General features: G+C 31.6%; 2 protein-coding genes across 4 annotated transcripts; both read right to left on the reverse strand.

Annotated features, from left to right (window-relative positions):
- Positions 1–424: 424 nt before the first annotated feature.
- LOC100807627 (DNA repair protein recA homolog 3, mitochondrial) lies at positions 425–10,101 on the reverse strand. Of its 2 annotated transcripts, XM_006597758.4 has the most exons (8): positions 9,609–10,101; positions 9,418–9,475; positions 8,865–9,082; positions 7,499–7,586; positions 6,468–6,640; positions 3,363–3,509; positions 1,877–2,011; positions 425–1,267 (listed from the first exon to the last, which is right to left on the reverse strand). In XM_006597758.4, exons 1-8 carry the CDS (start codon positions 9,678–9,680, stop codon positions 866–868), a joined length of 1,293 nt encoding a protein of 430 aa, XP_006597821.1. In that variant the 5' UTR covers positions 9,681–10,101; the 3' UTR covers positions 425–865. The 2 variants fall into 2 exon arrangements, with proteins under 2 accessions (XP_006597821.1, XP_014623791.1); XM_014768305.3 differs by lacking the exon at positions 9,418–9,475 and having other exon boundaries at positions 9,609–10,097.
- Positions 10,102–12,473: 2,372 nt separating this feature from the next.
- SNAP-1 (nucleosome assembly protein 1) lies at positions 12,474–15,929 on the reverse strand. Of its 2 annotated transcripts, XM_006597009.4 has the most exons (12): positions 15,751–15,929; positions 15,629–15,672; positions 15,340–15,435; positions 14,706–14,798; positions 14,373–14,451; positions 14,235–14,296; positions 13,911–14,095; positions 13,619–13,796; positions 13,485–13,528; positions 13,135–13,324; positions 12,993–13,007; positions 12,474–12,824 (listed from the first exon to the last, which is right to left on the reverse strand). In XM_006597009.4, the coding sequence occupies exons 1-12, from the start codon at positions 15,788–15,790 to the stop codon at positions 12,759–12,761; spliced, it is 1,092 nt and encodes a 363-aa protein (XP_006597072.1). In that variant the 5' UTR covers positions 15,791–15,929; the 3' UTR covers positions 12,474–12,758.
- Positions 15,930–25,353: the final 9,424 nt, after the last annotated feature.

Below are 25,353 nucleotides of genomic sequence, written 5' to 3' on the forward strand. Positions count from 1 at the left end.
GGAACTTTTTTTTCCTTATGTTTGCGGATTTTTCTTTGACGCCACACGAATGATTTCAAAATTCCAACACAAATTCGAACACTAATCGAAAATTATTTCGTACATTTAATGTAACAATGTAGAAAGTAGAAACAACAAATAATTACATAATGGGAAATGTTTATTGTTTATGTCATAATGTCACGTGAATTTGTTAGATTGTGAATATACATCCTCAGTTAAACCACATTCTTTTTATGCTTCACTGATGCACACAAACACATATGGCGCACTCTTGGCTTTTCAAAATGCAGTGATTTGTTGTTACATTAACAAATTGATTTTTCAGCACAGTAGATCTGCTGATGAACTAATTTGGTGTAATAATCAAATCAATTTTGTTAAAGCTAATAATTAAGACATAAATAAGTCTAATTTACTGATATAAGATGATCTGACAGATCTTCATCTAATAATTTTGAATAGCTGGAGGCATAAATGCATGCAAAATCTTACTGCAAGGAATACATATACACAGACAATTATACAAAGTGAAGATTAGCATCCTTCTAAGCAATCAGCAATGACTTAAATATTGATCAGCCTAGGGCCCTTGATTCCTTCCTCATCAGAAGGCCTTTGCCTTCCAGTCACAAAACTTAGACGCCATAACTCACGGCTCGCATAAAATGACCAAAAATTTCAATTTACAAAGGTAATGTGCCTCATGCTCTCAAGGAGGAAAAGTGTTCAAAACTAGGAAGGATAAGGAATCCGTTGTTTTTACCTTTTAGATCCTCCTTCATCTGTGAGGGCCCTTTTGAGTAGGGTACATTTTTGAAGCAGGGAGATTAGACCACCCCATATTTTGAGGTTATTTGCAAATTTAAGCTTCTGCAGCAACAGGGGCAGGAGCACGAGAAGCTGCTTCATCAGTGGAATCAAGCGTTTTTTCCATTAGTTCCATAACATCTCCAATCATCTCCTGCTCCTCTTGCTCCAGTTCTGGCTCAGCATTAAGAATCTTCTCCCTGAGCATTGTTGCTAATTCTTGTACTCCATCACTCTCCGCCAGGAATCTCTTTAGAGCATCCTTGCCATGGAAATTCCGGCCATTATATTCAAAAAATGAACCACTCTTCTTTATGATTTTGTATTTTACGCTCAACTCTATGATCTCCGCTTCTCTACTTATACCCTTGCCGAACTCAATCTCAAACTGTGCAGTTTTAAATGGAGGGGCATGCTTGTTCTTCACAACCTTGACAAGAACCTGACTTCCTAAAGTCTGCATAATAATAAAATGCCATAAAGGATATTACTCGTACCATATATTAGACCTTAACGAGTTCAAAGCAACAGTAAGACCTGCAGCTGTGAAATATTACACAAGCAGAGACCACATACAAAAGATTAAGGGCCTGTTTGGATAATCTATTCCAAAATCATTTCTAGAGAAGAAAATAAGAAAAAAATGAAATGAAATTCTCCCCAAGCTATAATTAGCTTATGCGTATGTTAAAAAAAATCTATTTGAAAAGCTATATGAGAGAGCTTCTACAAATTAGCTTATGAAGAAGCTCATTTCATTTTTTCTTCTTATTTTCTTCTACTAGAAGTGTTTCTGGAGAAGTTTACCCAAAGTCCAAACAGGCCCTTAAGTGTAAGAAAACTAGTTTGGGGGTCAGCATTAGAACAATCTAGCATCCAAGGAACAAATAATAAAGATCCTTCAATCTAACTGTTGTTAGAGTACTTGTACAATTATATAGGTACGATACATTGGGAAGAGAAGAGTTCACATATTTACTCAAGTTTATTTGAAACCATCCTATTTGAACAGGCATGGCAATAGTAATGCAGGATGCAAAGAGAAGAATTTAAAGATGATTTGTACCTCTTCACCCTTCTTGACAAACCCAATTCTTTTGATATTTAGCCGCACAGAAGCATAAAACTTCAGTGCATTACCACCACAAGTAACTTCAGTGGGCCCACCATATCCCCCAAAAGTAGAAATTTTTGACCTCACCTGGAGAAGCATACACAAGAAATCTCATAATTAAAAGATAAACATTTCTCTCAAGTCTCAAGAAATTTCAACAAAATACTTGTATCACAAAGAAAAGATACATATACATTCTTACACAATATATAAACCACGGTAAAATACATTCTTACACAATATATAAACCACGGTAAAATTTAATAACATATATGTCAAGAACATTCCCTAGGATCAAACAACTATCTCAATCAAGCACAATCATGCAGACCTCGCAGAGCAAGCTCAACTCTACAAGTTTACAAATTTGGTTAACTAGCAAAAGGAAACTGGCACACCAATACATCAGCCCAAATAGACCAGTATCACATGATTCAATTTAGGCCAAATGACCTATTTGGTCCTTTATCTTTTTTTGGTTCAGTTTAGCCCTTTATCTTTTAAAAAATTCAATTAGATCCTTTATCTTTTTTTTTGTTCAGTTTGGTCTTTTATCTTTTAAAAAGTTCAATTTGGTCCTTTAGCTTTTTTTTTTTGGTTCAGTTTAGCCCTTTATTTTTTAAAAATTTTATTTTGGTCATTTATCTTTTTTTTGGTCAATTTAGTCCTTCGATTCATTTAAGATTAACGTCGTTAATCATTTATTTAAGAATGAACTTTTTTTGTTAAAAATCAAGTGGAGGGGAAGGGGAGAAAACTGAACTAAATAAGTTCATTTTTAAATGATTAACAAAGTCAGTCTTAGATGGATTGAAGGACCAAATTGAACAAAAAAAATTAGTTAAAGGATCAAACTAAAACAAAAAAAAAAAGATAACGGATCAAATAAACTTTTTATAAAGATGAAGGACTAAACTGAACCAAAAAAATAAGATAGAAGACCAAATTGAACTTTTTAAAAGATAAAGGACCAAACTGAACTAAAAAAAAATAAGCTAAAGGACCAAATACATCATTTAACCTTCAATTTATTAGGAAAAAGAGTGAAATGTAGCTTGGCAAAATGACATTAAATAGGAAAAAACACCAGCAAAACAAAGCTAGAAAGGGAACAAGCATTTAATTACACCATAACAATCCAGTTTATAAAACATATACAAATTACAACAGCAAACTCACAATAACAAACCTAACAACACATTGGCTGTCAGACACTAACCAAGCCCAACCTCAATCACTGAATGGAAAGTGAACCACTCTGGCACAGAAGGTCCAGAAAATATAGTCATGGACCAAGATGGAATTAGTACACATCAGACTAGCCCAACCCAAACATAAATTTGTTATGCATGTTAAATTGCTCTACTTAAATAAATAAATATTCACAAATTGTCATAGGAAAAACATGATGACAGACAAATGAAACTGTAGCTGATACCTGGTTTATAAAAACTAATATACACTGTGAAAGTGACAAGGAGTGGCACAATTTCCGAAGAGCCTGGCTCATCAACCTAGCCTGCATTGCCATGTGAGCATCACCCATCTCCCCATCAAGCTCGCCTTTAGGAACAAGAGCAGCTACCTATAAATGGAAACATAGCAAAAAGTTGAAGACACTAACACAACTTATGTAAGTTAAGAACATTAACCCAGTAAAACAAGATATCAATGAAATCATCTCAAGTTCCAGAACATATCAAAGCTAAAAACGTTTATATAATACATATACATATATATATATATATATATATATATATATATATATATATATATTATTAATAGGCAAACCAGTACCAGTGGTACCAGAAATAGAGATTACAAGGCACCTAAGTGCTGCCCTCCAAATAACAGCCCACCCTAGTATAACAAGAGTATGAAAGCCCAGACAAACTATCCAAAGGAATTCGATATATTGGAAGACCAATGGTTGAAGCTGATATTGAAATCTTTTTCTTTAGCCTTTAGCCAGGACAAAACTAAAAAGATAGCATTATCCATGACTTTATAGGGATCAAAAGGTTTTCCTTGGAAAATCAGTTGGTTCCTATGCTGCCATATAGAGCTAGTTAAGGCAATCCACCACCCACACCTTGTAGTATGATTCACAGGTTCCCCAAAGCCTTCACAGAATTGAATAAAGTGGCACTTAGGGGTGATTGGAAGGGGACCTACTACCCAGATCCAACTCATAGCTTCCCACCACAAACCTTTTGTCAGATTACAATTGAAAAATAAGTGACCCACATCCTCCTGTACACTTCCACACAAAGGGCAGTTATCTTCCTGGATAATGATATTTCTTCTTAGAAGATTGTCCTTGGTGGGGAGTCTATTTTTAAGAAGCCTCCAACAGAAAACCACTGCCCGAGGGGGGATTTTCAGCTTCCAAATGGTCTTATAGATCTTCCCATCTGAACTTATTGTGCTGGGGTTAGTGCATAGACTGTAAGCTGATTTAGTAGTGTATTGACCATGGGGTTCAGCCAACCACAGCATAGAGTCTTTAATATGCCTCTGAATAGGAATAGAACAGATTTCCTCCATAAACTGCACAGCTAAATCACTTTCATGATCAAATAAATTCCTCCTCCACCTGAGGTCCCACCCCCAACTATCATGATTAAAATCACCCATGTTTGAGATGAGAGATTTTTGCTGTCTACTAATCAGAAAAGGCTGATTATATTTCTGTTCAAGAGTGTAGTCTTCCCCTAGCCACTTGTCTGTCCAGAATTTGATTCTTTCCCCACACCCAACCTTCCAAGTCAAATTATATTTGAAAATATTGGGATCCGACTGATGGTATAACTTTCTAAGGTTCCTCCACCAATGGGAATATCCCCTCTTGTCTGTATCATGCTGGAATTCTGACCAACCACCATATTTAGAGTTTAAAACTCTTACCCAAAGCTGCTACTGACCAGATGCAAAGGCCCATATCCATCTACCCATCAAAGCTACATTGAATTTCGAAATATCCTTTATTCCCAGACCCCCATCAATCTTGGGCAGACAAACATCAGCCCATTTCACCCAAGGAATTTTGTTATGAACATTGTCTCCTCCCCACAGAAAATTCCTTTGTAAGGTTATTAGTCTTTGGACTAGCCTTTGAGGAATCTTGAAAAAGGATAGAAGGTAAATTGGAAGAGCATTCAGGACAGAGTTGATAAGTGTAACCTTCCCCCCCATGGATATATCTTTCTGGGCCCATTTGGATAATTTAGATTTGAATTTAGTAATGAGAGGCTCCCACACCAGCTGGCTAGAAAGATTGGCACCAATAGGGATGCCTAAATAGTGAAAAGGATAATCCATTTGTCTACAATTCAGGGTATGAGCTGCTTCCAAACCCCAGGTAACTCCACCTCCTATGATCCCAAATTGACTTTTAGCAAAATTAATCTTTAAACCAGAAGCCAGTTCAAAGCCTCTAAGTAGGGCCTTTACAGCATAGACATTCTCCCAAGCAACCTCACCCACAAAAACAGTATCATCAGCATATTGCAATATATTGATAGGTTCCTTCTTCTTTCCAACTAGGAAGCTTCTATAGAGATTTTTTTGGGCTGCTTCCCTCATCATACCAGTGAAATATATATATATATATATATATATATATATATATATAGTAAAATATTTTAACAACTAAAATTAGGCTGTCTATGCTAAAAAATGTGTCATTTCCGGAACAGTATCCACATCACATATTTCAGGCTCCCAAGAACCTACAATCAAACACATTATTTGCTGCACAATACAGGCAGAACAAAGATCTCCAAGTACGTAACTTACATTAGGATTATTTCATTATATACATACATACTGACACATGACAAAAGTCATTCAATATTTACTTTTTTAAGTAATTTAAAGATAGTTATCAGAATCTTACGATTCGATACAATTCAACTATCTACCAATATGTATCCTAAGATGAATCTTAAAAGACTTTGTATCTTACAATACATGAATGAATCATGTGAATCTTGCATCTTATGATTCACAACATTCAAGGATTCTTATTTTAGTATTCTTTCACCAATTCTCATGAAAACATTCAAAAACCATATCAAGCTTAAATTATTAAATGAAAATGAATTGGAAGAACACTTCTGAACTTATCCTATTTGATTACTCCAATATTTATTTGTTGCTCACTCATTTAATACATGTACTTTATATAGCTATTTAATTGCTTTCATTTCTATTCTACTAAAATAAAGGCTTTACAAACTCAGACTTAACAAAACTATGGCTCCTAGAGTTACGTTTGTTTAGTTATTGATCATGAATATGTGCTTTAATATGTTTTTGTTAGTTGCATATGCTATGTTTTGTTATTGATCGTGAATCTTTCGATTCACGATTTAGAAAATGAGCCTTCTGATTCACGATTAGAATCCTGATTCAACTACCATGATTTAAAGCATTTAATAGGGTGAATTAATACTTTCACACCATGTGCACATGGAGAGACAATCAACAATCACACACATAAGTATTAATAAAAACAAAACATGCAGAGTTCCATACTTACACTATCAACAACAATTGCATCAACTGAACCACTCCGGATTAAGGTATCCACAAGGCTAAGTGCTTGTTCACCACAATCGGGTTGTGAGAGAAGCAAGTTCTTAGTATCTACACCAATTGACTCTGCAAGTGTCTTATCAAGTGCATGCTCAGCATCAACAAAGGCACAGTAGCCTGCATGATACAAACAAATTAATTAACAGATATACTATTAAGAAGTTAAACAGTACCAAAAATATACATCCATCTTGTTATCATTAAACTTATGGGAATATAAGCCAGAATTAACATAGCCCCCAAAGATAACTTTTCTGTAAAATTTAAATTATACAAACAAACTCTTCTATCTTTATTAAAAAGTATGACAATTGGGGAGGTTAGGATACAACCCTGTTTATCCAACTGAAAATCTGGAAGCACCTACAAATTATTGGTCTAGGATTACCCTCTAACTTATAAGAGTTTTTTAATTGTAAAATCCTATTGTTAAGACTTTTAAGAGAATAGAATGCCAATCTCTCTTAAGTTTATAGGTGCTTACATAGAAGTTAATGATAGAACTTCTGAAAAAATTAAGGTAAATAAATTGATTTTAACTTGTGCGAAAAAAAATTGATTCATTATAGGTCCTTGATTCCTTTTATTTTTTCTCCTATTAATGTTTGTTGAAAAGTTTATCAAAATTGGCTCATTGAAGTAGGGATTGATAAAAATAAGAACCCTTGCAATGCATGGATTAAAACACCAAGTTTCCACTTCCAAATAATAAGTGTTTTAGAAAATGATTTAGACATTTATTAAAAAATCATAACAATAAGAAAACAAAAAGCATCCATCCAAAGTATTACTTCAGCCACACAAAAGAAAATGGAAAAATTATTAAAACAATTGTAACAGCCTACAAATGATCACTAAATTACTGTTGTGGTCATATTTACTTAAGTTGAATGTAAATTGTAAATCTAATACAAACAAAAGCAATAGACATTTCAATTATCACTCCAAAAATCAAAAATTGGATATAAAGATAACCTCCTAGCTTTTGTGCTTCCGCAATCATATGCAAAGCAAGAGTTGTTTTCCCAGAAGCCTCTGGACCAAATATTTCCACAACACGCCCCTACAGACATCACAGTTAACTTACATATAATGATCAGAATAAAGCAGTTGCATAATGAAATAATAGAAAATTTTCAGTCTAACTGTTTGAAATAGGAAACGGAGCTGATACAGCTCTTACAGACAAGGAAAAACAGTAAACAAGAGCCTATAGCTCGTCCATGGAGAAACTCTCCTAACCATGCAATACTGTATCCCCAATGACTCCCTCCTTCTCTCACTATCTTCCTAAATCCAATATTCTGACAGAATTCCCCCAAATGTGGTACCAACTGCCATGTCACTAACTAATTCTCCCCTGGCGGGGCTTTCTTCTAGAATAAAGTCTCCAAACTACAGGCTTCTTTGGGCTCAAATCCATCAAATGATCCAATTCCTCACATGCCAATCTGCAATCTGCAGGTTCTATCATGACGAAACATAAGATTGTTTCTCTCATTGCTTTTTCACAATATACAAAAACTAAACTATTGAAACCACATCTCATGACCAGAAACATACTTTGCAAAGTAACTATTGAAACCCAAACAATCTGTTAAGAACATTAACAAGAGATAATGGCCTTATAAACTGAAACATACATTAATATTTTCAAAAAGAACAGATAAAATTGTGTAATTGTAATTGGCAAATACACAAAAGAAATACAACAACAACAACGCCTTATCCCACTAGGTGGGGTCGGCTACATGGATCAACTTCCGCCATAATGTTCTATCAAGTACCATACTTCTATCCAAATCATTAAGTTTGAGATCCTTCTTGATAACCTCTCTTATAGTCTTTTTGGGTTTTCCTCTTCCTCGAATTGTTTGCCTTCTCTCCATCTGGTCTACTCTCCTCACTACAGAGTCTACCGGTCTTCTCTCTACATACCCAAACCACCTAAGTCTATTTTCCACCATCTTCTCTACAATAGGCGCTACTCCAACCCTCTCTCTAATAGCTCCGTTTCTAATTTTATCCTGTCGAGTCTTACCACACATCCACCGCAACATCCTCATCTCCGCTACACCTACTTTAGTCTCATGTTGGCTCTTGACCGCCCAACATTCTGTTCCGTACAAAATCACCGGTCTTACCGCAGTCCGATAAAACTTTCCCACCCACCCCAAACCAAATACACAAAAGAAATATGTATGGAAAATTAACAAATTAACCCACCCACCCCAAACCAAACAAGAACCTTGTCATCAGCAAGAGCACTTATTCAATATATTTAAGAGAGAGAGAGAGAGAGTTCAAATCGGTTCAGGTACAACAGAAGACAAAGACTTGCCTTTGGAAGACCTCCAACCCCAAGTGCTATATCCAGAGCAAAAGAACCAGTAGACACCACAGGTACATTTTTTGGTGCCATGGAACGACCAAGCCACATGATAGATCCCTTTCCATATGCAGATGTGATTTGATCAATAGCTTGTTGTAATGCCATATCTTTCTTAGACATGTTCTCTTCACCTGAGTCACTTCCATCTGATTTAGACCTCCTTTTACCTTCAAGAGTATAAAAAATTAAAAACATCATCAACTTAAAATCAGCACAAACTCTAAAAAAAGCAACAAAAAAAAAACAGTAAAAACAAAAATCTTGCACGATGAAAAAAGCAGCAACCCCTAAGCCAGTAACTGTGCTTACTATGACTAAAATGCACAAAATCATGCAATAAACAATAAAAAAAAATGCACATTTTTCTGCTCCTGTTTGGTTCACAGCAACAACTATCTACTAATTCAACAGTCAACACAACTAAATGAACAAATATTGGTGGTTCCAACAGACAGTTATGTTAGAAAATAAAAGAAAAATGACACTTTGAAAAAACCCTTACGAGTTGAAAAGCTTAAAACTTGAGACGTGCCCAACACTCCCGGTTTAAAGCAAAAGCGCTGCAACCAAAAGGGTACAAAAAAAAAAATCATCATCATTCATTCACGCACCAATCCAAAAAAAAACAATTTTCATTTAAAAAAGGGTATATTCTTTAAAAAAAATGAAAATATAAAGCATGTAATGCATCACCGTTAGAAGGTCGGAGTGGAAGAGAGAACGTTTGAGGAGGGATGTGTTAGCGTTCCGAAGCAGACTCGCCATGGATAAGAAAGAAGCACTAAAACAGGAATAATTTTTATTTTTTTTGTTCAGAAATGAAGTGTGCAGTGTGAATTAGGAAAGGTTGGTGTGCGTCTTTTTTTTCAAAACAGTAGTAAACTGGAATGTCTTTTTTTTTCTTCTTTTTATTTAATTTTATATTGGTGCAATGAATTAGGGTTTGCTTTCCCTCCATTTTCAATTTCCACTGCCATTGCAAATTTCCAAATTTCAAGGGGACAATTATTTTTGTTTTTCGGGTAAGGAAAGGTTCGTGTGCGTTACATCTTTGTTGGGCCTGGCCCATGAAATTTTTTTAGGTCTTTTATTGAGTTGACCAAGATAAAGGAGTATATCTTGTTGTAATTATTATTTTGTTGCTAAATTTATGTCCGAAAAATGTGTTGAGATGTACTAAAATTTATCTCCCAACATTTACGTTCATGAATTTCAAATATTTAATATTTTGTTATTTGTTTTCCAAATTACATGTCGAGCATGTGCATGATTTATGATAAATATCTTACTATTTGTTTTCAATTTGTACTTATCAAGAAAAAAAAATATGTAAAGCACTACTTTACTTCTTATTCAATTTGTACTTATCAAGAAAAAAAAATATGTAAAGCACTACTTTACTTCTTAACTTGGGCTTCTATATGTACAAATCTGTAACAAATTATAAATTGAGGATTAATATTTCTATTACTTATGATAAGCCTTGGTACTCGATAGTCGATCAAGTAGACTATTTAGTTTTAGAAGATTTGGTATATTTAATTAAGATAAGATGAAATTATATTTCTCCTATTTACATTGTCTTGGAAAGAAAATTGAGATTTTATCATTCAATTTTATCTCTATTAAAGAGGATTATCAAAATTCAAGAAAATCAACTCTTAATCCAACTTATATTCTGATCCATATATACTTCTATGTCATTAACTTAAGCATCGAAGTATTTTTATAAATATACTTTCCCATGTTCATCGAGAAGTTCACGAAAAAACATCCTTGTGAGAAGATTTTGTCAAATCAAGTAAGAGCAATATTAAATATTATTTTAAGAAGATTTAAATTTAAATTTTAAAAGAAAAACATGTTATGAAGATTAATATATCACTGATAATAGAAAATTGCTTTAGTTTACGATAATTAAGTATAAACATGCTATAAATTGTTTTAAAAGGGTAAATAATGTAGAAAAGACTAGAAACAAATTAAGAATACATTATTGTAAAACAAATATAAAACAATAGTCAAAACAACAGGGTGTCACCTATATTGATATTCGCTCATTTTACAAAAGATGAAACAATAATCGAAAGAAAAAAAGCATCACAAACGCCTATAAATGTAGCTTTTTAATGCAGATTGTCCTGCAACACCTATATCAATGCAAGCTACATCACTTTCAATATTAGGAGGAGGTATTTAGTTGGGGTGAAAAAACAAATAATGAACTATTTGATGTTAGCAAATGAAAAATAATTGATACAATATTATATTACTAAACTTCTAGAGTAAAACACTAGAATCAGCCTAAGGATGGAAGATTTTTGGATTCTATCCCCATTTTCAATACTTTTTTTCCTTCAGGTGTAAATTTCAATATCAATATACTCCTGTTTCTATGTTCTAAGGTTCCGTGGTAGTAACCTGGGATTATCAATCCAAATTCAAGTTCCAGCCGACAATACAAATTCTATCTCAAGTACCAATCATCATATCAAAATATTAAGCCGATCAAACAATTATGAAAAACTCTTTTAACAAGAGTAAGGATACAATAACAATGAGTTTAGGTAATTAATTTCAGCATTTCTAGAATTGTTTTTTGCACTCTCCAAATTATTTCTGGAATGGTCATTTCAAAAGCACTATGGGAAGTCCAGAAAAAAAAAAAAAAAAAAACACGCATAAGTTTAACACTATACCTTAACTCAAGAGCAATATGCAACATTTTTTTGCTGCCAGGTAACCAAGCTTTCATTTAAATAATGCTTCAAGATTGTTGCCCCCATAGGGGTAGTAAGTCTTTCCTTTTTGCCCTTATCATGCCAATATGATTGAGCTAATGAACTTTATAGACTCTTATCACACTCGGTCCAACTATTGTTCACTCAATTGTAAACCAAAATATTATTTTCTTTTACACTCATGGTGTTTAGAGAAAAGCTGAATTCCATGAACCTTTCACTTTATATGGCACCTATTGCAACGGTGGTCTTCAGATGGAGGGAAATGTGATTTATTTTTTAGACTGCACTAGATCTTGCTATAAAGGATATCGGGATTTATTGTGAACTAGAACAATTTTTTGGTGACACAACATATAGTACGCTTACTCTTCAGGCATGTCCTTACCTTTCACCATAGTTCTAGGTAGCCCGTTAATGCTTCATGAGGTTTCAACCTTGTTAAGTATATTAAATATCAGGACTAGATGCTAAATGTTTCAATATCTTATGTTCATTAATTACAAGGACTCCGTACAACTGCGTCACCTTATTACTTCAATTTTTATTCAAAAACATTACAGCCAGACCCAGATCTCTAAAATGGACCTCCTATGCTTGTACGGTATTTTAAAAATTCAATTTTTTAAGGACAGAGTAAATGAGTAAATATTGCCCTATTTGCAAGCCTAAAAACATAGTTAACCCTTAAGTTTAGCATTGAAAATAAAGACCTCTTGGAGAAATGGACAAAAAGCAGGGGGAAAAATGAACTTCTTGCCTCAATATAAATTCAAGTTAACAAAATTGTGAATAAATAAATTAATAAGAAAAATTATAGTAACAAAGCACAACCTATAATATATGTGAAGTGTCTGGAATGACGTACAAATTCCAACAGTAACAAATCACAGCATCCCTGACTACAAATATATAACCACATTCTCCCAAAATATGGGAAAAAGGAGAAATTGACTCAATAAATTCAGACTATCGGATCTAGGGAGGAAAATGAATCAAGGACTATGAAAAATTGCATGAAATTGAAACCCACTTTCCCGTCAGGCACCATAGGACCTCAAAAACACCCATCAGCCACATGATACTCCGAAGAAACAAACAATTACTGCTGCTTGCACTCTGGAGGTCGCTCACCATCACCATCACCAGCCTGTGCCTTACCACTCTTCTGAAGACCCAAAATGGAAATCAGAAATGCAATGACCAGAGCCATGAAAAATAAAGAGAATGGAACTATACAACATCAAGCAAACAAATTTAAAACAGAAAACACACTATTGGATGAAATCATGTGTCCATATAATTTTAATCAGATAACAAAATCAAAATATCTTACCTTAACAGCAGATAACTGCAGCAACATTCCAAAGGAAATTGACAACACAGTTCAGGTGAAAAATAAATGCATTAATTCACGTTCAAACCTTGAATAAAGAATCAATCAAGGTTTCAACACTCAATATCAACTAACAGTATACCTTCTTTTTAGTCTTAGTGTCATCCTCCTCTTCATCGTCTTCGTCCTCGTCATCCTCTTCGTCCTCATCTTCGTCCTCATCTTCCTCTTCGTCCTCATCATCCTCCAGGTCTTCAAACTCATCTCCCTGAGCGGCCTCCCCAGTAAACCATGATACAGCATGAGGGATAATTTTATCTCTTAATGTTGACCTAAACAAGAATCAAGATTAACTAAGAATATATTCAAGAATACAGATGCAAGGAGCAACAACAGTTTTGCTTAGACAGCATAAGAAGAGCAAGCAACAGCTTGGACAATAAAAATATAAGGTAGCTCATACAAGCAAAAGGTAGCAACAATTAGGCATACCCAATGTCATAATCTTGTTCCATCTGATTCTGAAGTTCTTCAGCCTGTTGAAAAAATTCAGTTATTATAGCAATATACAAAAGTTTCATATTTATTTTTAGCCTTAGGTTTATCGAGAAAGATTGTCATCATACCAAATCTTCATCAATGTCAGCATCATCTTCAGGGACTTCTGGTGGTTTGAAAAAATTGAAGAAGCTTTCACAGCTTTCAGTTTTGGTAATTGGTTTAGCATTCTTTGAACCCTTCTTAGGCTTCTTCTTCAAAACCTTCTGAGTCAAGCATTTTCCCGGGTACCATTCAATTTCCGTCCTATTAAAAAAAAAGAGACAAAACCGTAATCAACATCAAGCCAGACCTTTTCATCATGATTGTAAACAATGGAAACAGATTACATAATAGCATCATGTAAAATGAACACCATACCCAATTGCTTTCTCCAATATAGGTTCATCCTCATCAATCATATGATATGTTTTTGTCAAGACGGTATTTGAAAAGTAAGGATTGGTATCAAAGAAGAAATCAAGCTTGAACCCTTTAGGATTTTCTATCCTGCTCCACTTGATATCTTTAAGAAACTTGAGAGCACCTTCATCACGCTCTGAAATCTAGTTAATAAAGAAGCAGTGAAAGGATCACTAGAAAAGCAATTTTTTTGGTCCATCTAAAAATGTAACTTTGATGCAAAACTCAGAAGTCAGAACATTCAGGGGGAAGAAGTTAACAGTTGGAACACCATTGACTAACCTCTTCAGCTAACACATCATTATTTTTCATTGCATTGAGCCAAAAAGAAGGCACTCCTTTCTCTACACAAGTCACAAGTAAATTGCTTCAGAGAATTGAAACGACACAAGAATAAGGTGTCATTTCTATTGTTACTACCTTTATTCTCTTCTGATTCATCTGTTGATTCATTTGCTGCCCCTTCCACTTCAGTAACACCATTTACAATTTCATAGCGCTACATCCATTTATAATAAGTTCAGTGACAAAGCTATTAATCAAAAAATCAAATAATCCAATACAGATCAAAATCAAGAATTTCAAAACAGATTTAAAGAACATTAAGTATGCTCAAATTGAATAACAGAAAGAAAAAAATCATCAAGTTTGGTATTCCATGAGAAGCAGATTATGCAACCAAATTATGCAACACAGAGAAAGATAACTTAAACATCATATGCAAGTCTCTACATTACAGAATCCTCAGGATACCTTTGTGTACAATGGCTGATACAGTTTTTGGTACTTTGCTTCAAGAGCTTCTCTCTCCTTCAAGAAGTCTGCCTCTAGTTCATCATGTTTACCCTGTAAAGTCCCATAAAAAAAATTAAGAAGCTGACATTATGCAACACCACATTCACTCATCTTTGCAAGACAGCTAATTAAAAAACAAACACAGATTAATAACAGGGAAGCTCATGTCAAAACAATCAATGAAAAAGGTGTAACCATAGAGATCATACTCCAATTCAAAAATCAAAACTCAAATCAATTATTTTACCCTCACAAGATATATAGATAAGTAGTCAGGGTACAAACAAAAAAGTCATGAAAAACAAATGAAATAATGAAAAAGAATTTTACAACATTGCAAAAATGGTTTGCCTCAGCCAAAGCTAAGTTTCTGATCATACAAAAGTCCAACAGAAATCAGAAACTCCAGAAATCAATTATCCCTATCAAAATGTGATCTTTAGATGCATCAACATCATAATGATTTCACTGATAAAATGTTCATATGAATGGATAAACTACACAATAAACCAACAAAAAGATAAAGCATAAGCACCCCACAATAGTAGCATCAAAACTGAAAAAAATTACAATTGGAGGAATGAGGATATACCTGAATTTCTCTAAGAGATTCAACACGCTTCCTGACATTCGGGGATAGAGTCTCTAGAACATCAGAATGCGCCCCAGCCAGACTCTGAATCTTGCTCTGCACACAAAATTCAAAACACCCACAAATTACATAATTATACATTAAACAATTACCCAAATACAGAAACAAAACCAAAAAACTTGCTTTCCAGCAACACACACAAAAGAATCCAATCATTCTTCAATTTTTTACATGAGAGAAACAGCAAGAAAAAAAAAAGTAAAAATTCATATTTCAGGGATTGACAAACCTTGAGAGCATTGACTAGGTCGGCGCGATTCTCTTCATTGAGGGCTGCACATAGAGGGAAGCAAAAAGAAGATTGAGAAAAAGAAAGAAAAGAATGAAGTGTAAGAAGAAGGAGATGCGAACCAGAAGTGAGATCTGTCACGGCGATGTTGTCGTTGGTCATCGAGAAGGTGTGTGACTGAGAGAGGCAGAAAGGAAGAACGAAAACGAGAGAGAGAGAGAGTGCTAAAACCCTAGAGAGAAGTGAAAAGGGTTTGACAATGGCGTCTAAATCCAATCTTTTTTCTCCTCTCCCTCCTTTTAAGCCAAAGCATTCCGTTCCCTTTATTTATCTTTTAATATTTATTTTAGTATTTTACTATTTATAATAATAATCTTATCTTAATCTTAATTTTATCCTAGTCTTAATATATAAAAGTAACAGTGGTAATAATAATTATAATCTTAATCCTCTTACGGGCATTTGCTAGACCAAAAATTATTAATTTTTCAGGAATTTTAAAATAGAAAATTATGATTTTTATGTTTAGTCTGTAATTAATAAAAAAATATTAGGAAAGTATAATTCCTGATAATTAATTTTAGCTCATTTTTTTAAAAAAATATTATTAGGAAACTTTCTTAAGGAGGGAAGGAGAAATTCAACTCTTTCAAGTGGAGGAAAGTTTTAGTTAGGTATTTTGAACATTTAATTTTTAATAAATATATTAAGACTAATTAAACAGATTTTATATATTTTCAGGAATTGATTTTTTCATAATTCATAATTATCGGATATGAAAAAACTTATATCTTATTAAACGTCTCGTTAATCTTAATCTTTCTTAATATTATTCTATTCTGCTATCTACTATATATTATTATTATTATATTATTTAAAAGGTTTGCTCTATTAAATGATGTGACTTGATAACTCTTGATTTCCTCTAAGATTATTATTAAATCGCATATATTAATTCAATTATTCATTCATATAAATATTATTCTATTATATTATGTAAATAGATTCTATTTTATTTTCCATTTTATTTTATTAGGGCATTATTCAATCTACAATAAATATTAGATGCAATTAATTACATTTGATTTAATATAGAGAAGAGACACAAATGCATCACCTTTATATTCTTTCTCTATGGTAAGTTTTTTTTATCTTTTTCAATTTTATTTGAATGCTTTTCACACAATTTGTTTAATATTGAATTTATTTTTTATGTTATTTTCATTTTCTTTACTTTTAATCTATTATTATTTTCAATTTTATTTTTATTATTTTCTTTTGAAATAGTTAATTACAGACACTTTTTATTCCTTTTGGTTTATTCAGTTTCAATGGAGCAAATGTATCGACCTTTTTATTCTTCATCTAATGTAATTATCTTTTATCTTTTTCAGTTTTATTTGAATGTTTTTTACACATTTGTTTAATATTTAGTATTATAAATTTATTTGTTAATGTTATTTTGCATTCTTTACTTTCAAACTACTGAAATAATACATAATACATAAGACTTAAATGAGAGGTTTTACCAAATAAGATAAGCGAAGTTTTATTATATTATTCCAACAAGGTTTAGTTTATATTTTTTTTCTTTTTTAGTTTATATATTTACTTTTTCTTTAATAGTAATATTTCTTTCTTTTCTTTTTTTCAAATAATTTATCTTTTCATAATTTTTCATTTGGTTTGACTTTTTTTAAGGTAAAATTATATTATTTTCCTTTTTTCTAATTTATCTTTTTTTAGTACACAAAAGGCTTCAAAGGAAATTAAAATAAAAAATAAAAATTCTACCATACTAGAAAAATAACCTTACTCAATCAAACCAAGCGTCTTAAATTTTAACATTTTATAAACATCAGTCCCATAAACAAATGAATAATAGTTTGACTAAAATCAGATTGAATCAAATTCTAATTAAAATGATTCATACCCAAAATATTACAATTAAATTATAGAGAAACAATCAGATAAGTTAAACATCTTTACTAAACGATTAAACACACCAGCATCAACAATTTTTCGAGTTTTAGAAATCCACACTTCATAGTTCAAAGCAAAAAATCACCATACTTCACATATAGAGACTATCAACTTTGCCACAAAACAACGTTCGCTTATACAAGTAACAAATGAATAACAACAAATAATGAGGATATAAATTATCCAAAATTTTAAAATTATATTTTAACTTTTAATCTAATTACAAAACTAGCTTGATAATATAAAAAAATGTGTTCACGTAAAAAAAATCATTTGTGAATAGTAATTTAGTGACGGTAAAATTAGCGGTAATAGACAAATTAATGTCTTTTCTTGAGCTCCATGAAGTCATAAAAAATAGTATAATTAGTGTTTATTAGGAAATTTTCTTAATTTATTTGTGAATATAAATTTTTATTTTTAACATTTAATTTTTTTATTAAAAGAAAGTTACTAGATACTTCGTACTATTATAAAAAAATAAAAAATAAACTAAATCATAAAAAAAGTCAAAATAAAACATGCATAACATCACTAAAGTAAAAGGATCTTACCTAAATATCTTCAATAATAATAATATTTTGGAGCATATATAAAAATACATTTAAATATTTATTGATATTTTTTTGAATTATTGACATATCTATTATCATACATTTATTAAAATTCAAACTAAACAATTAATAATATATTAAAAATTTAAACTAATATAAAAGGTAGTTTTATAAATTATAAAATATGAATTTAATACAGCATACCATACGGGACACTAAAACAATATAAAAGTAAAGTTGTTTTTATAAATATGATAGTCAAAATTTCTCGGACAAAGCAAGGATAATATTGACCAATTCAAGTAAACATAATTAAAAAGGCATGTGATTTATTTTTTACGCATAAAAACATAATTTTGAAAAGAAATAATCAAATTGCACGATATTTTAAACTGAAATAATGGTACGATTATATATTATTATTTAATGAAAATAATATTGCATGTATACAGTCTTAGTGATTTATGTATTAGATATTTTTATAATATATACAAAAGTCTTGTATATACTGGATATTTTATCCTTGTTCATTACTCTTTCACTTCCTTACTTCAAATCAATTTAGTCTAGTGCCAATGTGCCATATAGCTTATTGCTTATTTTACTTAATGACGGTAATTATTGATCTTATCGAGGAAGAATAAATTATTTATCTAACAAGTGACCCTCACGAATAAGATGACAACTTTGAATACTAATTAAAATAAAAATTAAAACATAACATCCAGCCAATATTTTTTATTGTCTTAATTGATATTAGTAGAGCAATTACAGAATATAAAACTAGGAGAGTGCTTATTAGGTTAAATAAAACAACGTGAAATAATTAATTTGAACCAAACTAACTTTAATTTAAATCTCCGGAGTAATTTTTTGTTTCCAGTTTTAAAGTTATTTAAAATTAAACTTTCAGAGTTTGTTTGGTTTGTAAATTGTTTTCATTTATAAAAGATTAGAATTCTCAAAACATGTTTGGTTTGACTTCTTGTTTTCTGTTTTCAAGAAATAAAAACACTGAAAATGCATTTTCAAAATGAAATGTATTTTTAGATTTACTTAAAAGCACGTTTTCATTTTACCAAAGATGATGTTCCTAGTTTCAACTGAAAATGAGATTTTATTATTTTCAGTTTTTGATTCGTTTGAGAAAATATTTTCACTGAGAATGTTTTTAAAAATTCAACCAAACACATTTTCATCACCATTTTCTATTTCCAGTGAAAATGAAAATAGAAAACAGTCAAATCAAACACCCCCTTATGTTTTGAGTTTTCAGTTTCAGCTGGTTTGAAAAATTTAAGAAGTTGTAAATTGAAAATAAATAAAATAAGATAACTATTCTACTTGAGTGAGTTTATTTAGACAGAAAAAAAAAAGTATTTTTAAATAAAGTGATTTTTTAAGCAGGAGTTATTTTATACTTAGTTACAATTATAAAAATAACTTACTTAATTGAAAGTAATGATTGACCTGTTTGGATGTAACATATGTAAAAGATCACCTCTTGAACAAAATTAAGGACATAACACACAATGAAGGGAACAAAAACAAAAGAAAAGTCAAACTCATTTCATATCTTTACTACTAGAAATGTTGTTTGAAGTTTGAAGAAGAAATATGCTCAAGTGCTCATTTAAATAAACTTAATCTTTCAAATGTCATTGTCAATACTTTATACATGTCTATAAAAGCAAAATCTACTAAGATTTTTTTATGAAAGACGAGAAAATTTATCAACGAAAAATGGCAAGGAAAGAAGCACAAGATGTGTCTATCCTCAATCCATACAATTACAATATGCACCCTTATTTACATATTTCAGTGTACAAGTCACTCTGATAAGAGGACACTTAGGATTGTCTTGAAAACAGGTTTAGAAAGGAAGGAACTTAACTCTAACCGCAATATGTTCGTAGAACCAAATTTATCTAAAGGAGCGTGACCGCGACATACAGTTAGAACCAACACTATCAGTCCTTAACCTAAGAACAAAAGGAAAAACTCTTACAACAAAGAAACTCTCAAATTTCATTAATCTTCAAACAACAAAGTGTTTAAGGAGTCTATTTGTACACCAACTAATAACTCTAATTTAGGCCCAAGGCCCAATAATTAATCTAATAATCAAATGACTTTAAGATAACAAAAAAGGTCATGACAACCCATTACAAGTCCAAAAATAGGCCCAAAATACAATTAAAAATGAAAATAAATCATATTCTAAAGAAAATCGATTAAAATTTTTTAGTTTTGCTTCCTCTTCTCTTTTCTTCCTGAGAAAATTTAGTCTCTTGCCAAACTCTTCTTGAAATCTCATACTCCTTGTTCTAGTGATTGGTCCATCCATGTTGGACTTAATTATTATCTAATCAGTCCAATATCAATACTCCACCAAAATTGATCAACTTAGCCTATCGATGTTTTTGTAAATTGGGCTTCATGACGTGATTCTTCAAGTTGGCCTCAAAACATCTTCATGAAGGAGAGTGACCTAATTAGGTGCAGCCCTTACTTCACATTGGTCTACTTTCTCTTTGATCTTTAGAATCAAGCTTTGCAATGCTTGCTTCCTATGTAAAGGATCATTAGACGGGCTGGTTGCACCTCCATCATTCCCTCCCTCTTCGAAAGGATTTGTCCTTGAATCCAATTCGTTACCTACATCAAAGAAAGATGGATCAACCACATTAAAGGTAACACTTATGTTATCATATTCTCTTGGCAAGTCCAGCTTGTAAGCATTGTCATTTATCTTTTCTAGAACTTGAAAAGGTTCATCTCCTCTTGGTTGCAACTTGGATTTTCTTGGAGCAGCACGAAACCTTTCCTTCCTCATATGAAACACTGACCCAATCTCCTTGAAGCTTTTCACTAAAGTATGCAACTAGTTTAGAGTCCTGTATCAGTACAACACATATTCCAACGCCAGAAGCATCACATTCAATTTCAAAAGCTTTATCAAAATTAGGCAAACAAAGTAAAGGTACATTGGTCAGGTTATCTTTCAATAAATTAAAAGAGTTTTCTCATGCACATCAGTCCACTTGAACACCACATCCTCTTTTACAAGTTCATTTAAAGGTGTAGCAAGTGAACTAAAGTTTTTACAAATCTTCTATAAAAACTTGCTAAACTATGAAAACTTCTTACCTCATTAGCATTCTCAGGTCATTCCCTAATTGTCTTTACCTTTTCTTCATCCACACTTATACCTTTCGAGCTAATGACAAAACCCAAGAACACAACAGATTCAAGGCAAAAAGAACACTTTTTAAGATTGACATACAATTTATTTTCTCTCAAAACATTAAAAACAATATGTAAATGATCAACATGTTCCTCTGATGTTTTGTTATAGATCAAAATATCATCAAAATACACCACAACAATTTTCCCAATGAAAGCATGCAAAACATGGTTCATTAACCTCATGAAGGTATTGGGTGCATTAGTTAAACCAAATGGCATCACCAACCACTCGTATAAACCATATTTTGTTTTAAAAACCATTTTCCATTCATCACCTTCTTTCATGCAGGTTTGATATTATCCACTCTTCAAATCTATTTTAGAAAACACACACAAATCATGCAATTCATCAAGCATATCATCTAAACTAGGGATATGATATCTATACTTTACAATGATTTTATTTATGGCTCGGCAGTTTGCGGATGTTCCCATCTTTCTTTGGAACTAAGACCACAGAAACAAAACATAGGCTAAGACTTTCCTTTACAAATCCCCCTTTTGCAAGAACTTATCAACTTGCCTTTGAATCTCCGTTGCTTCTTTTGGACTTGCCCTATAGGTTGGCCTGTTTGGAAGTGAAGCACCGGGAATGAAATCAATTTAAGTTCAATACCTCTTAAAGGAGGTAATCCATATGGAATTGCTTCTGCAAAAACATCAACAAATTCTTGTAACAAGGAAACAACCTCACTGGGCAAAGAAGAGGTAAGATCGTTACTAAAATAAATATCCTTGTACATGAGTACAAATAGCTACTTTGTAGCCATCAAAGCACTCTCAACCTCTCTTTTCTTTGCGAATGCATTCACTTTCTTAATTTTCTCTTCTTTGTCTTCTTTTTTTATTATTTTTTTTCTTTTCCTTTCTATCTTTTTCTTGAATGCTTAATTGTTCTTCTCTCAACTTACACTCTCTTACCATTCTGATTTGATCCACATAGGCCTCAGTGTACCAGAGAGGTGTTAACACAATGGTGCAATTGTTCAAAACAAGAGCATATCTATTTTTGTAACCATCATGTGTAACCTTTCTATCAAATTGTCATGGACACCCTAGAAGTATATGCCCAACATGAATAGGTACCACATCACAATGAACTTCATCCTTGTATTTACCAATGGACAAAGAAACCAACACTTGGTCACCTTTATGTCTCCACAATCATTCAGCCACTAAAGCCTATATGGATTAGGGTGTTTTAATGTGGGCAAACCCAATTTCTCAACCAAAAAGGTGCTAGCAACATTAGTACAACTTCTAATATCAATGATCTAATTGCATACCTTGTCTTTTGTGTGACTTCTTGTTTGAAAACTATGTTCACATTGCTCCGTATCACCTCCTACCTTAGGCTGCATGTTAAGAGCACACCTAGTAACAAACACATCTCCATTTACAAGTTCAACAACATCAACATCATTGCAATCCTCCAATGATGTCATTTCATCATCACTTGAGCGCACACTCTCTATGTCTCCATTATCCAGCAATATCATGGCTCTTTTATTTAGACATTGAGAAGCAATATGTCCAACTCCTTGACACCATAAAACATTTGATATCATGAGATCTAGAAGATGAATTAATTTCCATTTTACCTTTAGGTGCAACAAATGAATTTTTGGACTTAGCTTCATCTTTTGACTTGGCCACAGATTTGTTGTTTTGCCAATTTGACCTCCATGAAGAAGTGGAAGCAAATTTGTAAGTACTCTTAGCTTTCAATTGTCTCTCCACTTGAATAAATTTGTGCAGCAAGTCCTCCATCTCCACATAATGTTGCAATTCTACCACATCGACTATATCCTTCTTTAGACATCCAATGAATCTGGTCATAGTTGCCTCAGGGTCTTCTTCAACATTAGCTCTAATCTTGGCTATTTCCATCTCCTTGTAGTAGTCATCCACACTCATGGAACCTTAAGTTAGAGTTTGCAATTTTTTGTGCAAATCCTTATGATAATGGCTAGGTACAAATCTCTTTCTCATGACAGTCTTCATCTCCTCCCATCTACTAATAGGTCTTTCACCATTCCTATGCCTATTAGTCACAAGTTGATCCCACCAAATACTAGCATAATCGGTGAATTCAACAACTAGTTTAACTTTTTTCTACTCAAAATAATTATGGCAATCAAACACATGTTCAACCTTTCTCTCCCACTCCAAATATAATTCAGGATCATTTTTACCTTCAAACGCAGGAATTATCATCTTAATGCTCCCCAAATGATTATCTTTTCTAGGTTCGTCTCTTCGCCTTCTTTCATGACTTCTTGCATTTGAAAACTCCCCCTCCTCTTCTTCTAAAGTTGATTGTCCACGACCTCTAAAAGTTAAATAGCCATTTTAACAAAATAAATAAGTTAAAAAAGTAAAGAAAACTTTTTAAAAGATAAAAGATTAAAATAATCATTTAGTCATATTATATATTTGGCTAATAACATCAAACAAAGTATTTGTTATATCATATGAAAGGCTCACATATGAATAGCCTAGTATATAACTTTATATTAGATTTTAAACTCAAGTGATGCAAGAGTTTGTTTAAATCATATATTTTATATGTTTGTGTTTAGTACTTTTTTAAAATATAGCTTATAAAGAAAATTATTAATTTTTAAAATATTTAGTAGCATAATAAATTTAATTACATTAAAATGATGAAGATGATTAAAAGTTATATTGATTTTTTCTATCTCCAAATAGTAACATACCAGCAGTGATGCAACACAAATATGAAAAGTGTAAATCTAAAAAGAATTTAAACATATATGAATATATAATATATAATTATTTAAATTTAAGTATTAATTTTCATTATCATTGATATTGTGTTAACATGTACTTGATATTTATAAATAACTTTTAAATGAATTTAATTTAAGAATTAAAATTTATTTTAATAATAACTTTTTATAAAAAAAAAATCTCATTCTAAGTGAATTTTTAAAGACAACATTATTAAAATAATAAAACATTATTATTGAATACTGCATAATTATTTTATATATATGCTACATAACAACTATTATTATTTTTAAGGTATGAATTTATAAGAAAAAATTTTATAAATCTTATAATTTCTCATTATGAAATAAATTTGTTATTATTATTATTATTAAAGTTGTTTATTTATAAGAATTATTATATATTTGAATGTTCAACAACTATTCTATATTTATGATACATAATGAATATTTACTAATATTTAAAGTCTACATTTATAAGAATGATACCATAATGACTTATAATTAATTTACTGTTTTGAAAAAACTTTATTATTATTATTATTATTATTATTATTATAATAGTGTTGTAAATTATGTATTGCTTAACATAATTTTCCTGCAAAATAATACCCTGAATAAAGACTCGTGAAAAAATATACAAAAATAAATATCTGTTCAAAATTGTGAAAAAAATATAAACCAACAAAAAATAGGTCATAATTTAGACCTGTTCTAGACTTTGAAAAACTTCCACTCATCCATCTAATGTTGCAATGTGGAGAAATTTTTAGTGCTCCAAAATATATCACCTCGCCACTCATCCCAATTATGAAATGTGAATCGACTACATAGTACATATACTACTCTAGATATCATCAATAATATGAGGTTTCTTCATGTCTTGTTAAATAAAACAATATTGCAATTTGAAGATAGAAAATAAAAATAGAAATATTGATTTTTTAGCTCAAAATGAGGAAAGATAAAAATGTATGCATCATTTATAATACAACAAAAAAGGAAAAAAAATATAAAAATACATGAAATAGATGACCAATAATGACTAAAATATTAAATAACATAATAGTAAAATAGGAGAAAAAAAAGAAAAAAATGTGTAGAGTTAATACCTATGTGGAAAGAACAAAAGAAAAAATAAAAGACATGTTTGGATCTCAATCTCCGATACCATTCTTGGCCAAAT

Source organism: Glycine max, chromosome 15 (assembly GCF_000004515.6).
Source record: "Glycine max cultivar Williams 82 chromosome 15, Glycine_max_v4.0, whole genome shotgun sequence".
NCBI lineage: Eukaryota > Viridiplantae > Streptophyta > Magnoliopsida > Fabales > Fabaceae > Glycine > Glycine max.